The 12,815-nt window shown below is 35.3% G+C and overlaps 1 protein-coding gene across 1 annotated transcript in view; it reads left to right on the top strand.

Annotated features, from left to right (window-relative positions):
- Positions 1-12,815, top strand: part of MED23 (mediator complex subunit 23) — a 435,475-nt gene that overhangs the window by 102,186 nt on the left and 320,474 nt on the right. Inside the window, exon 10 of the mRNA XM_090410280.1 lies at positions 5,423-5,626. Within this exon, the coding sequence (XP_090266406.1) occupies positions 5,423-5,626 (204 nt within the window). The remainder of the gene's footprint in view (positions 1-5,422; positions 5,627-12,815) is intronic.

Below are 12,815 nucleotides of genomic sequence, written 5' to 3'. Positions count from 1 at the left end.
TTCTGAGACACCTTTAACATAGGGAATGGTGACATGAGGGACCACCCCTGTATCACTATTATGATGATAGGCAGATGACAAGAAAAGTATTAATTATCTTGTTGACACATGATTCGGTAAACCCATTAGGTGGACTTGATGTCATTAATTTCTTGGGAGGACAGAAAGTCAGTGGAGCAAAGAGTGTGTGCTGGATGGGGTGCTTAAGGGTCAAAGCTGTATAACTGAGAGGAGACCTCCACATAGACTTTAAAGGAATGCGGAGAACCGACCAGGGCCTCTGACCTAATATCCAATCCTCGCCTTCTCGTGGTGCACTCTGTTGGGTATCTACTTGAATACTGAACGAACGAGGATGGGCTGGCAATTTGGGATTTAGCCGACCAAATTGTATTCTTATTGGTTAAACCAAAATAAAAAATGATGGTACAACATGACAAAATTCCATGCCGGCTGGGGCATCGCCCAGTTACACAAGGCCCCTGTTGTTTTTGCCGGGGAACCAGGGCAAACAACGAAAAGTCAGCTACTGGAACAAATCTGAAAACGCACCCCAACTCAACATCACCAGAGTTAAAGATCGGTACTATCAACATAAGAAGCTTGAATGGCAAAGAATTGGAGCTAGCTGAGGAATTAGATAAGTACCAGATCGACATAATAGGGGTGACTGAAACAAAAAAGACAAAAACTGGTGAGATCTTCCTGAGCAATAAATACAAAATGTTATATTCAGGCAATGACAATCAATAAAAAGAAGGAGTAGCCATAGTATACAACACAAAATACGAGGCTAATCTTCGTGAATGGCAGTCAGTCTCAAGTAGAGTAATGTGGGCAAATATGAGAATGGGGAACTGGACAATGAGACTTATTTGTGCCTATGGTCCCACAGAAGGTTCTACTAAGGTAGAAGTGGAGGAAGTTTTTGAGGCTTTAGAAAAAGCAACTGACACAATGAAAAAGGAAAAGTTGGTCCTTGTTGGGGATCTAAATAGCAGAGTAGGAAATGATTGTGAGACATACAAAAATATTTTGGGAAAATTTGGAGAAAAGAGCAAAGCTAATAATAATGACAAATATCTGTTGGATTTCTGCTCAGGACATGGACTGGTTATTACTAACACCATGTTTCAACATAAAAATGTGCACAAATCCACATGGAGAGAAGAGGCAAGGAATAAGAAAAGTCTCATTGACTATGTTATTGTTGATAGTGATGTTTTCTCCCTGGTGCAGGACACCAGAGTGTACAGAGGATTTGAAATTGGAAGTGATCACTATTTAGTGTTGACAGGATAAAATTGAATGAGGAAACGAAGAAGAAACTCAATTGTTAGCATGGACATCCACCTCGTTTATATGGACTACCAAAAGTCCATAAAATGAATATCCCATTGCATTTTGTGGTGGACTCCATTGGCTCTCTCCATGTTATAATACAAAATTGCAAAACACCTTTCCAAATTGCTTTTAGCATTCACAGGAAAGTCCTCTTCATTTGTCAAAAATAGTTCTCATTTTAAAGAAAAGATATCAGAACTTCATCTTTGCCCACATGATCTCCTTTTTAGCCTAGATATTGTATCCTCCACAAATGTTCCTTTAGATGAAACACTTATCTTCCTCAAGCATGATTTTCCAGCAGATATTGTTAGCCATATCCAGGAAAGATGTGCCATCTAGTCATTTCCAATTCTTGGTGATCTTGTGAACAAGGGATTTCCATCTCACTTGGCTTCTTGTCATTTCTTTCAACAATTATAAATTCTGAGTTCCTTTATGTTGTCCATCCAACTCTTTTGTGATCTTGCTCTCAATCTTCCCCAATATAACTGCTTTTTCCAATGATTTGTTTGCTCGCATAATATGCCCAAGTATATTATTTTCTGTTTATCGATCATTGCCTGCAATGAGCATTCTGTCATTTTACTCTATAAAACGTCTTTTTGTACTCCATGGGATTCTTAAGTCTCCTCCATGCCCATAATTCAAATGAATCAGTTTGCTTTTTGTCTTTCTTAATAATCCTGAAAATACCAGCTGTTTGGACAGTTCTTTTGTAATCTTGCTAACATCTCCACCTTTCATAATTTTTGGTTTAACCCTCCCATGGCTATGATTTTAATTTCAACTTCACATTGATCATCATTTATTATTCTAGATCCCATGAACTTTCAGCCATGTCTCTTTTATCTCTCTGAATCATAAATTCATCTAAATTGCTAAAAGCCATCACTTTTGTTTTGCTGATGTTTATATTAAGCCTGGCTTTTTTTTGCTTTCTCTCTTTAACCAACAGAATCAACTGCTCTAGATCTTCCTTAGTTTCTGTTTTGATGGTTGTATCATCTGCATATCTTAAATTATTTATTTTTCTGCCACCAATCTTAATTCCTTCTGGGTCTTTGTCTAAGTTGCCCATTCTTATATATTCACAGTAAATATTAAAAAGTAGAACAATAGTATGCAACTCTGCCGCACCGAACACTGCCTGTTTTCCCTAAGACTGTTTTTATTGAAGTTTCATGGTTGTTATACAGCTCTCTAATCACAAGAATTAGATAATCGGATATTCCCATTGATCTCATCACATTCCACAGAGTGTTGTGATCCACACAATCAAAAGCTTTCTTATAATTCATAAAATAAATGAGTACTTCCTTCTGAAATTTTCTTGTTTTTTACATTATCTGTCTCATGTTTACTATCTGGTCTCTATTTATGTGGTTCCAACTTTTTTTTTTTTTTTGGATCACTTTCAGTATAACTTGCACATGAAATTAAGGTAATGTCTGTAATTTTCTGAAGAACACAATCAGTAGAGAGTTTGGCATTCTATGCTTATTAACCATCGACTAATGCAGTCAGATTGTTTGTGTATGTCTCGCAAACTTGTTTGTGGAGTCCTGTCTGAGGTTTGTTTTGTTGAACTCGATTAAAATTTCACATAGAGGCTGCTATGACTGCAACTTTGCTGGATTTGGTTAGGTGTTGAGGTTCGGTGTTTCCTGCAGATTTTGAAGCCACCACTTCTGCATATGAAGCTCTTGCTTGGGTGGTTTGTTATTCCATTGTGGGGGGGGGGTATCAGCATTTGCTGTGGTTGATGGGACTCTGGTTTCTTTTATTGGTTTTTGGGTGGCCAAGTATTGCTTGCATCCTCTGTAGTTGGTGGGATGTGGCATTTAGCTGATTCTGTTTTTGATTTTTTGCAGGAAGCCATTATGTGGTTTTCTCCACATTTAATACAGAAGAAATCAACCTTGTAGCAGCATTTGCAAGTGGCTGAATTTTTGACAACAGTGGCATTGTCCAGTTGATGCCTTCTGTCATAATGGTTCTGGTTTTATAGCCAGGTCACAGACTGTTTTTAGGTCATAGATTTCTCAGTGCTGTTTGCTGATTTCTTCCAGAACAAGAGGCATTGCCCATTTAGCTGCTCAGAGTATACAACTAACTTAAATGGGCTTTAATCTGCAGGTTTGGAGGTCTTTTGTGGTTTCCTTGGTGGTAATGGATTCTGTAATACTGTGCAGTATCTCTTTGAATTTTCATTTTTTTTAAAGCAAATGTGTAGTATTGGATGTTTTCATCTACAATGTTTAGTGTGTGCGAGGTAGTCAGCTACCATCTCTGGCACTATTCGGATCCCCTTGTCTGTGTTCTTGGCTTTCATAAAGTGTTACTGTTTTTGATTGCAAGCATCCATTGTTCCTTGGTTCACAGGAACCAGGTCTGCATTAACCAAGTCACCACTTCCGCATTAATTCCACCATGTGGAATTAATGCAGAAATCGTGTATTTCCCATATACAAGTAGTAAAAAGATGCATCACCTTATTATTAAAATGCTCTGGATCAGATCAGAGATAGTTTGTAGAAGTGTTTTCACTTGGTTACAGAGTAAATTATACATGCTAAGACATTATATTCTTGTTTAATCCTTTATCCAAGTGTAGGTAAACAAAGTTTGTGAGCTACAATAGATTGTCAGAGGGTGTTGAATAGTGCTGCATGTGTTTTAATAGATTCAGAAGAGAGTTGAGGAATTGTATGAATGTCTTTGTGAAAGAGAGTGAAGTGAATTAGTGATGAGTCATTAATCAACTCAATTGCTCTGTTTTGCTCTGGCTTCAGGATGGATACCAGTGGAGGAGAGCATAAAAAGGCAACATAGAAACCTTCAAACAACAAACTTTTAGAACAGTCAGTCAGCAGAATAAGTTATGACATGTTTTGGTGTCCAGTTAGAACAAGATTCTTCTGATCCCTTTCTGGTGAAAATTCAAAGGTGACAGTGAATATTGTGTATTTGGAAAAGTAGAACATTTCCAAGATCATCTATGTGAGAATTAGAGGAAAAGTAAGAAGTCAGGAGATAAACTTTTCTCTATGAATAACAGTTCAATGAAATCATATAGTTGAAAAAAAGGTTGATGCACACTCAGACCTTTGTCTCTTGCCAGTAGCTTGGCAAGAAATAAAGCATGACTCCCATTTGGACACAATGTAGTTTTCCTGCTTTTAGTTCTTTAAATCGGTTTTGGATATGTTGATAGTTTGCTTGTAGCATTTTGGAGTTGGGTATAAATAGAACAGAAAGATGGAGATTTTGACGAAAGCCAATTGTAATATGCATTTGTTTATTTTATTTTATTTTATTTATTTATTTATTTATTTGAGAACCAGGGTTTTAGATAAGGAATGAGAATTTAAAACAGAATGAAGAATAAATATTTCCATACCAGTTTTCCACTGTTATTCCTTAGTGGGGAATGTAAATATTGGGAAATGATTGTTAGAAGATTTAGATTTTTTAAGTTTGTTATTTTATTAGTATTAAATTTTAATTCTAATCGATTTTGTCAGTTTTTAATTTCTAATATTTATTTCAATTTTTAATTTGCACTGCAATTAAAAAAATAGTTGGTCATTTTTTGTTATTTAACTAAAAAATGCATCAACTTTTTATATTTTATTTCTTTGAGATAATTTCACATTGTGCTCTCTGGGTACAGAATAATGGATCAAAGTGTTGTACTGCAATATGTGAGCTATTGCCATTTTCTTGCAACTGCATTTATAATGATTTTTAATGTTCATTATTTTTATTGGGCACCCAAATAGTCCTAAAGTTGCTTCACTCTCCCTCACTCAGGCCTGTATTATTGCAGATAATAAATTAATATGTACAATAAATTATTGCAAATATCAGTCTGTAGAATTATTTTAAATCAAGAAGAAATATTCAATAATTGACACTTATCCTAGGTCTATTTTGGGCTTAAAATAGTTTTATAATTTTTTTATGAAACTATATTATATTATATTTTATAATATGTTATATAATTTTCTCTTTATATCATCCATAATTATACGTAGGTACTCATTCCCTGTCTTAAAACATTGTTTACTTTCAGCAAAAGCAAAGAAGTCCTGTACTAGAAGAGCAGTTAGTTGAATTAATTGTTATTGCAATGGAGAGATCAGAAAATGAAACGGAAGCTATGGAAGATGGTGGTCCCACTCAGCTGTTATGGCAGCATTTGTCTAGTCAACTCATTTATTTTGTTTTATTCCAGTATGCAAGTTTCCCTCATATGGTATTAGAACTACATGATAAGGTAGGTATTTGATGCTGCTATATCTTAATTTTGCTGATAATTTAAATTTTTAAGTGAACCCGGTAGTGATTGCATTATATTGAGTAACATAATATAAATTGTGTTACTTAATCATTATACATGTATTTTTTATCTTAATTTTGCTATTTAAATTTAACATGGATAATCTTAGAATCATAATCAGCAAGGTCATGTGCATGCCATTGCCACAACTTAATCATATCAGTTTATCACTAGGACCCAGATTTCATACATCTGCTTTGTGTTAAATTTGTAATATGTTAATCAAGTGCAAATAGACTAAAACTAGTATTCCAACCAACCATTGCCTCCTGTTGATTTCCTCAGTATATAGTCTTGTTGCTGAAAACATTAACAATATTACATTGCCCTCCAATAAAATAAAGGCTATTTATTTTTTTATGTGAATCCCATCCACAAAAGAACAAAAAGCTATAATGCATTAGTACTGTGGATGGGCTAAGGGTTGGGTAATTCAGTCCTTTGCTCTAGATAATCAGCACAGAACGTTTACAAGCAACTTCAGGTCCCCAGTGGTGGGCTCACATCTGGCAGTGAAATTGATCTTTCTTCAGCAAGCCTTCCATAGCACTTTCTTCAGTGCTATGGAAGCAAATGTCATTTCCACAGGCTTTGTTGGAAGATAGGTTATTTAAATTTTATGTATGATAATTATCTGATTTATCAGTTTGAACATATCAGCATTGCATGTATAAATTTATGCATATTTACACACACACACACACACACACACACACACACACACATATATATATATATATATATATATATATAAGCCGAAATTTGAAACGTTTTTTGTCTTACCTGCTTACCAGCCTGGCCTGGAACTTGGGGGGGGGGGAGATCCCCCCTAGTATATATATAAAAGACAACTATAATTTTTAAAAAATATTTGAAAAATTAAAAAGAAAAAAAAAAAAGATATGTGAATGAATGAGAGGAGGGAAGATAAGTTGTAAGTGAGTATATGAGTATACCAAGCCAACTTGCATATGGGGTGGCTAATCTTAAGTGGGGCAGTTTGCCTGTGGTGGTGGTGGTGGTGGTGATTACTCAGGATATACTTTTCTCATTTTCAGCTTTGAGTTAATTGGTCTTGGACTGAGTTTGGTTTTCTTCTGGGTGTTCAGATTATTTCCGCACAAACATAAAACCAACTTTGAACACATATGGTATTTAGAACCATTGTAATATGCTCACCAGGTATAAACGAAGGCAGGTAATTTGTAAAGTTCACGCTATTGCCATTCTAAATGGACTTAGTCTTCTGATGGAATCAAAAGATATTTATCTGTGATATTCTGAGGAATATGTGAGTAATATGAGGAACCACTCTCTTTGTCAGCTATAATAATATTGCTGTTTGAAGCTTACCTCTGAATTGCTAAAGAGAGTAACATAATTTCTGACATTACATTATTACCATTGAAATTAGTCCTGTACAAATTGAGCACTAATGTACCATTACAGGATAACAAAAAACAACAAAAAAAAAAAACTGATATTGCCAGACTTACAGATTTTGTTATACGTTCTGGTTATTTTAAGTTATTTTACATACAGAAGAGTTTTATCAGCATGTGAAGGAAATAATATTACTGAAATGATAGCAAATATCAGTTTGCTGAAATATAGTGGCAAACAGTTGTTTTTCAAATACACCATACAGAACTTTGCAGTTTGGTGTGATATGGATTGTCTCTATTTCATCAAACTTAGCAAATATCTTTGGATCACTTTAAAGAAAATTCTTTATTACTATATCAACTTAATATTTGATATAATTTCACTAATGTTTGTTATCACTTCAAATTTTTTCACAGGATCAGCAGTATCCATCAGTATATCACATTTACCATGGAAATAGAATTCTTGCCTTTCTGTACCTTCTTGTACATTGTCTTCCTGACAGATCTCAAGTTTTTTCTGTTTCAGAAAGTCTACTGAGATTAGCTCAGTTAGTAACGATGATGATGCCCTTTGGTTGGAAGGACTTGGATTCAATATTTATTGTGCTCTCTAAAGGATAAATTTCTTCATCTCTCTTATCCAGGTGTTTATAGAATTCCTTGCTCGTGCAAGTAGTTCTGTACAAGTACATTTAGAAGTGCACCTGGAATACCTCCAATTCCACAATTCTGATACATCAGGTAAAACAGATAAATCTTGTCAGTCCCATTATTTTTACCAGACATAGAATTCACTGAAGAAGACTAAAATGTTATACAAAGCCAATTTTTGCTACAGAGATTACAGTAAGAAAGCTTGGAAATTTATATTTATCATCATCATCATCATCAAATTCCTGCCATGTACCCTCAAGGGGTGTACACGATATAATAGTACTACATTAAAAATTACATCATTACTAACTTCCTATCTAAAATTTTCCTCCAAATCAGTCTGTTACTTGTCAAGACTCCAACATTATCAGATCTCATATTTCTATCGTCTAAGGCACTTTGTACCATATCAATCCACCTATATCTTGGTCTTCCTCTGGATCGATTTCTTGCCAACCTGTCAGTGAACACTTGTTTTGCTAAACTTTCCTCACCCATTTTATTTAAGTGACCATACCACCTGAGATTAGCTCTGCTAATGCAATCCTGGATGCTGACAATGTCAAGCTCTTTCCTAATATCCTCGTTTTTAATATGATATTGCCATTGATGCCATCTGTTCATGCCTCTAATCTTTCTCAGGACTCATATCTGCAGTCTCTAGTCTTTGGTCAAGTGTTTTACTTCTGACCCAGCTCTCAGATCCATAAGTTAAAACTGGTTTGAACACTGTCTTGTATACAGCTAATTTAATGTACCGACTAATTTCTCTCTTATTCCATATGAATTTATTCAATTGACTTCCTACCATACCAGCTTTATTGATTCTGTTGTCTATTTCTATATTAAATTTACCATCTTCACTAAAAATCGTGCCTAAGTAGCTGAAATGTTTTACTTGTTCCACAGGTTTTCCGTTCACAACGCAGTTCACATTTTCATTGATTTTGCATATTTTCATTGTCCTTGTCTTTTTATTGCTGACCTTCATACCATATCTATTACAAGAGTTATTCAATTTAGTCAGGGAATCTTGCAGACCTGTAGTGGATTTATTTAGAAGTATAACATCGTCCACATAAAGCAAAGAGCTGAAATTAACATCTCCAATTTTGATATCATGTTTAATACCACTTTCCTTCATAATGTAATCCATATAGATAATGAATAACAGAGGGGATAATGTACATCCTTGTCTCACACCAGATTTAACATTAAACCATCTCCCTGTACTTCCTTCAATTCTGACTGCTGACTTACAACTCAAATAAAGACTAATTATTGCTTGATATAATGCCCCATTGACACCATATAACTGCAGCGTATTGAATAGCTTCTCTCTTGGCACCTTGTCATATGCCTTTTCCAAATCGACAAAACTTAAATACAGATCTTTGTTATATTCCCATGCTTTCTCGACTATTTGTAGTAAAGTGAAGATCTGATCCTGACAGCCTCTATTTGGCCTGAATCCAGCTTGTTCTTCACCAAGCTTTTCTTCCACAATTCTTCTCAACTGTTTCTCAAGTATACTTGCATAAATCTTGCCAAGAACACTCAGTAGGGAAATACCTCTGTAATTCTCACATTCGGTTTTATATCCCTTTTTTATATATGGGTACTATGAGAGCTCTACTTCAATCATCGAATTCATCCCTCTGTCCAGGCTTTCTGAACTATGCGGTGCATCTATTGTAAGACTTTTATACCACCATACTTCAGCATTTCTGGTCGAATGTCATCTGAGTGTTTTTTACCACTGTGCTATCACTGCTTGTTTCATTTAGCAATTTAGAAATTGCTAAATGAAACAATCAGTGTTTTATTTAAAGCTTGCCACTGAATCTCCAAGGTTTGGTTGCTGTTCTCAAACTCTTTCATTTTTTTTTCAATAATCTTTGCGTATTTTTGTCTACAGTTCACATCTGAGAGCTGCTCGACTTTTATTCACTTTAAAACTTTCTTACATGTTATTCTTTTCAATACGAAATTCAATTTTATCCTGCTCAAGACTAAATAGTGATCACTTCCAATTTTAAATCCTCTGTACACTCTGGTGTCTTGCATACCAGGGAGAAAATATCACTATCAACAATAAATAGTCAACGAGACTTTTCTTATTCCTTGCCTCTTCTTTTCCATTTGAATTTGTGCACATTTTTATGTTGGAACACGGTGTTAGTAATAACCAGTCCATGTCCTGAGCAGAAATCCAACAGGTATTTGCTATTATTATTAGCTTTGCTCTTTTCTCCAAATTTTCCCAAAATATTTTTGTATGTCTGACATTTAGATCCCCAACAAAGACCAATTTTTCCTTTTTCATTGTATCAGTTGCTTTCTCTAAAGCATCAAAAAATTCCTCTACTTCTACCATAGAACCTTCTATGGGACCATAGGCACAAATAAGTCTCATTGTCCAGTTCCCCATTCTCATATTTGCCCACATCACTCTACTTGAGACTGCCTGCCATTCAAGATTAGCCTCATATTTTGTGTTGAATACTATCGCTACTCCTTCTTTTCCTTGATTGTGATTGTCTGAATATAACATTTTGTATTTATTGCTCAGAAAGATCTCACCAGTTTTTATTTTTTTTTGTTTCAGTCACCCCTATTATGTCGATCTAGTACTTATCGAATTCCTCAGATAGGTCCATTTTTTGTCATTCAGGCTTCTTATGTTGATTTATTTATATTTATTAATTTATATTTATCGTAACCTAAATGGATGTGATTGCCTAAAACTTTCCAAGTTTTGGGAAGTTATTCTACTTAACTTATGACTGATTTTTTTTCTTTTTCTTTTTTTCTTCCTCATAGCAATTTTAGTGTCTTTTTCTCTGAAGTTCTCCTTTCAACATTGTAGATTGTAACACATGCTAATTTTCACTTGTTATTCTATTTTCTCTTCTAAGCATCAACACTTGCTTTCTCTAAAGCATCAAAAAATTCCTCTACTTCCCATAGAACCTTCTATGGGACCATAGGCACAAATAAGTTTCATTGTCAATTTCACTACTGCCTGCCATTCAAGATTAGCCTCATATTTTGGGCCTCATATTTCAAGATTAGCCTCATATTTTGACCCTTAAGCACCCCTTATGTATGAGGGGTGCTTAAGGGTCAAAGCTGTATAACTGAGAGGAGACCTCCACATAGCCTTTAAAGGAATGCGGAGAACTGACCAGGGCTTCTGACCTAATGTCCAATCCTCATCTTCTCGTGGTGCACCCTGTTGGGTATCTACTTTGATACTGGACAAACGAGGATGGGCTGGCAATTTGGGATTTAGCCAATCAAATGTATTCTTATTGGTTAAACCAAAATAAAAAATGATGGTACAACATGACAAAATTTCATGCCGGCTGGGGCGTCGCCCGGTTACACAAGGCCCCCGTTGTTTTCGCCAGGGAACCAGGGCGAACAGCAAAAAGTCAGCTACTGGAACAAATCTGAAAACAAACCCCAACTCAACATCACCAGAGTTAAAAATCGGTACTATCAACGTAAGAAGTCTGAATGGCAAAGAAATGGAGCTAGCTGAGGAATTAGATAAGTACCAGATCGACATAATAGGTGTGACTGAAACAAAAAAGACAAAAACTGGTGAGATCGTTCTGAGCAATAAATACAAAATGTTATATTCAGGCAATGACAATCAAGGAAAAGAAGAAGTAGCCATAGTATTCAACACAAAATACGAGGCTAATCTTCTTGAATGGCAGTCAGTCTCAAGTAGAGTAATGTGGGCAAATATGAGAATGGGGAACTGGACAATGAGACTTATTTGTGCCTATGGTCCCACAGAAGGTTCTACTAAGGTAGAAGTGGAGGAATTTTTTGACGCTTTAGAAAAAGCAACTGACACAATGAAAAAGGAAAAGTTGGTCCTTGTTGGGGATCTAAATAGCAAAGTAGGAAATGATTGTGAGACATACAAAAATATTTTGGGAAAATTTGGAGAAAAGAGCAAAGATAATAATAATGGCAAATATCTGTTGGATTTCTGCTCAGGACATGGACTGGTTATTACTAACACCATGTTCCAACATAAAAATGTGCACAAATTCACATGGAGAGAAGAGGCTAGGAATAAGAAAAGTCTCATTGACTATGTTATTGTTGATAGTGATGTTTTCTCCCTGGTGCAGGACACCAGAGTGTACAGAGGATTTGAAATTGGAAGTGATCACTATTTAGTCTTGAGCAGGATAAAATTGAATTTCATATTGAAAAGAATAACATGTAAGAAAGTTTTAAAGCGAATAAAAGTTGAGCAGCTGTCAGATGTGAACTGTAGACTAAAATACAGAAAGATTATTGAAAAGAAAATGAAAAAGTTTGAGAACAGGAATCAAACCTTGGAGATTCAGTGACAAACTCTGAAGAAAACATTGATTGATTCTGACAGAGAGGCATGTGGTGAGGTTGTGTGCAAGGATAAAAAAAATCAGAACTCCCTGGTGGACACAGGAAGTTAAAGAGGCAGTGAAGGAAAAGAAGAAAGCATATCAAAAGTTCCTGACAAATAAGTCAGCTTTTACTCTTACAGAATACAGAGACAAATGTAAGAAAGCTAAACAGTGTGTAAAACTAGCTAAACAAAAGTCATAGGAGGAGTTTGACAAGAATATAGAAAATAAATATCAAGAAGGTGGCAAAATATTCTGGAGGTTGTTGAAGAAGCTTAGGAATGGAGGAAAGAGTGCTGTAAAAGGTGTTTGAGATGATAAAGGTGACATGAAAACAGGGGAAAAAGATATCCTTGAAGTATGGAGTAATTACTTTGAAAAACTGCTAAATGAAACAAGCAGTGATGACAGCACACTAATAGAAAACACTGACCAGGCATGCAGTCAGGAATACATATCCATACTTCAAGTAGAAAAAGCCATCAAAGGATTGAAATGTGGAAAGGCAGCAGGAGTAGATGATATTCGACCAGAAATGCTGAAGTATGGTGGTATAAAAGTCTTACAGTGGCTGCACTGCATAGTTCAGAAAGCCTGGACAGAGGGACGAATTCCCGATGATTGAAGTAGAGCTCTCATAGTACCCATATATAAAAAGGGAAATAAAAC

The sequence above is a fragment of the Typopeltis vanoorti genome, chromosome 20 (genome assembly GCF_054136105.1).
Source record: "Typopeltis vanoorti isolate ZY-2024b chromosome 20, IOZ_Tvanoo_1.0, whole genome shotgun sequence".
Lineage (NCBI taxonomy): Eukaryota > Metazoa > Arthropoda > Arachnida > Uropygi > Thelyphonidae > Typopeltis > Typopeltis vanoorti.
The sequence above is the reverse complement of the archived record's forward strand: the minus strand, read 5'-3'. Positions and strand labels throughout refer to the sequence as shown.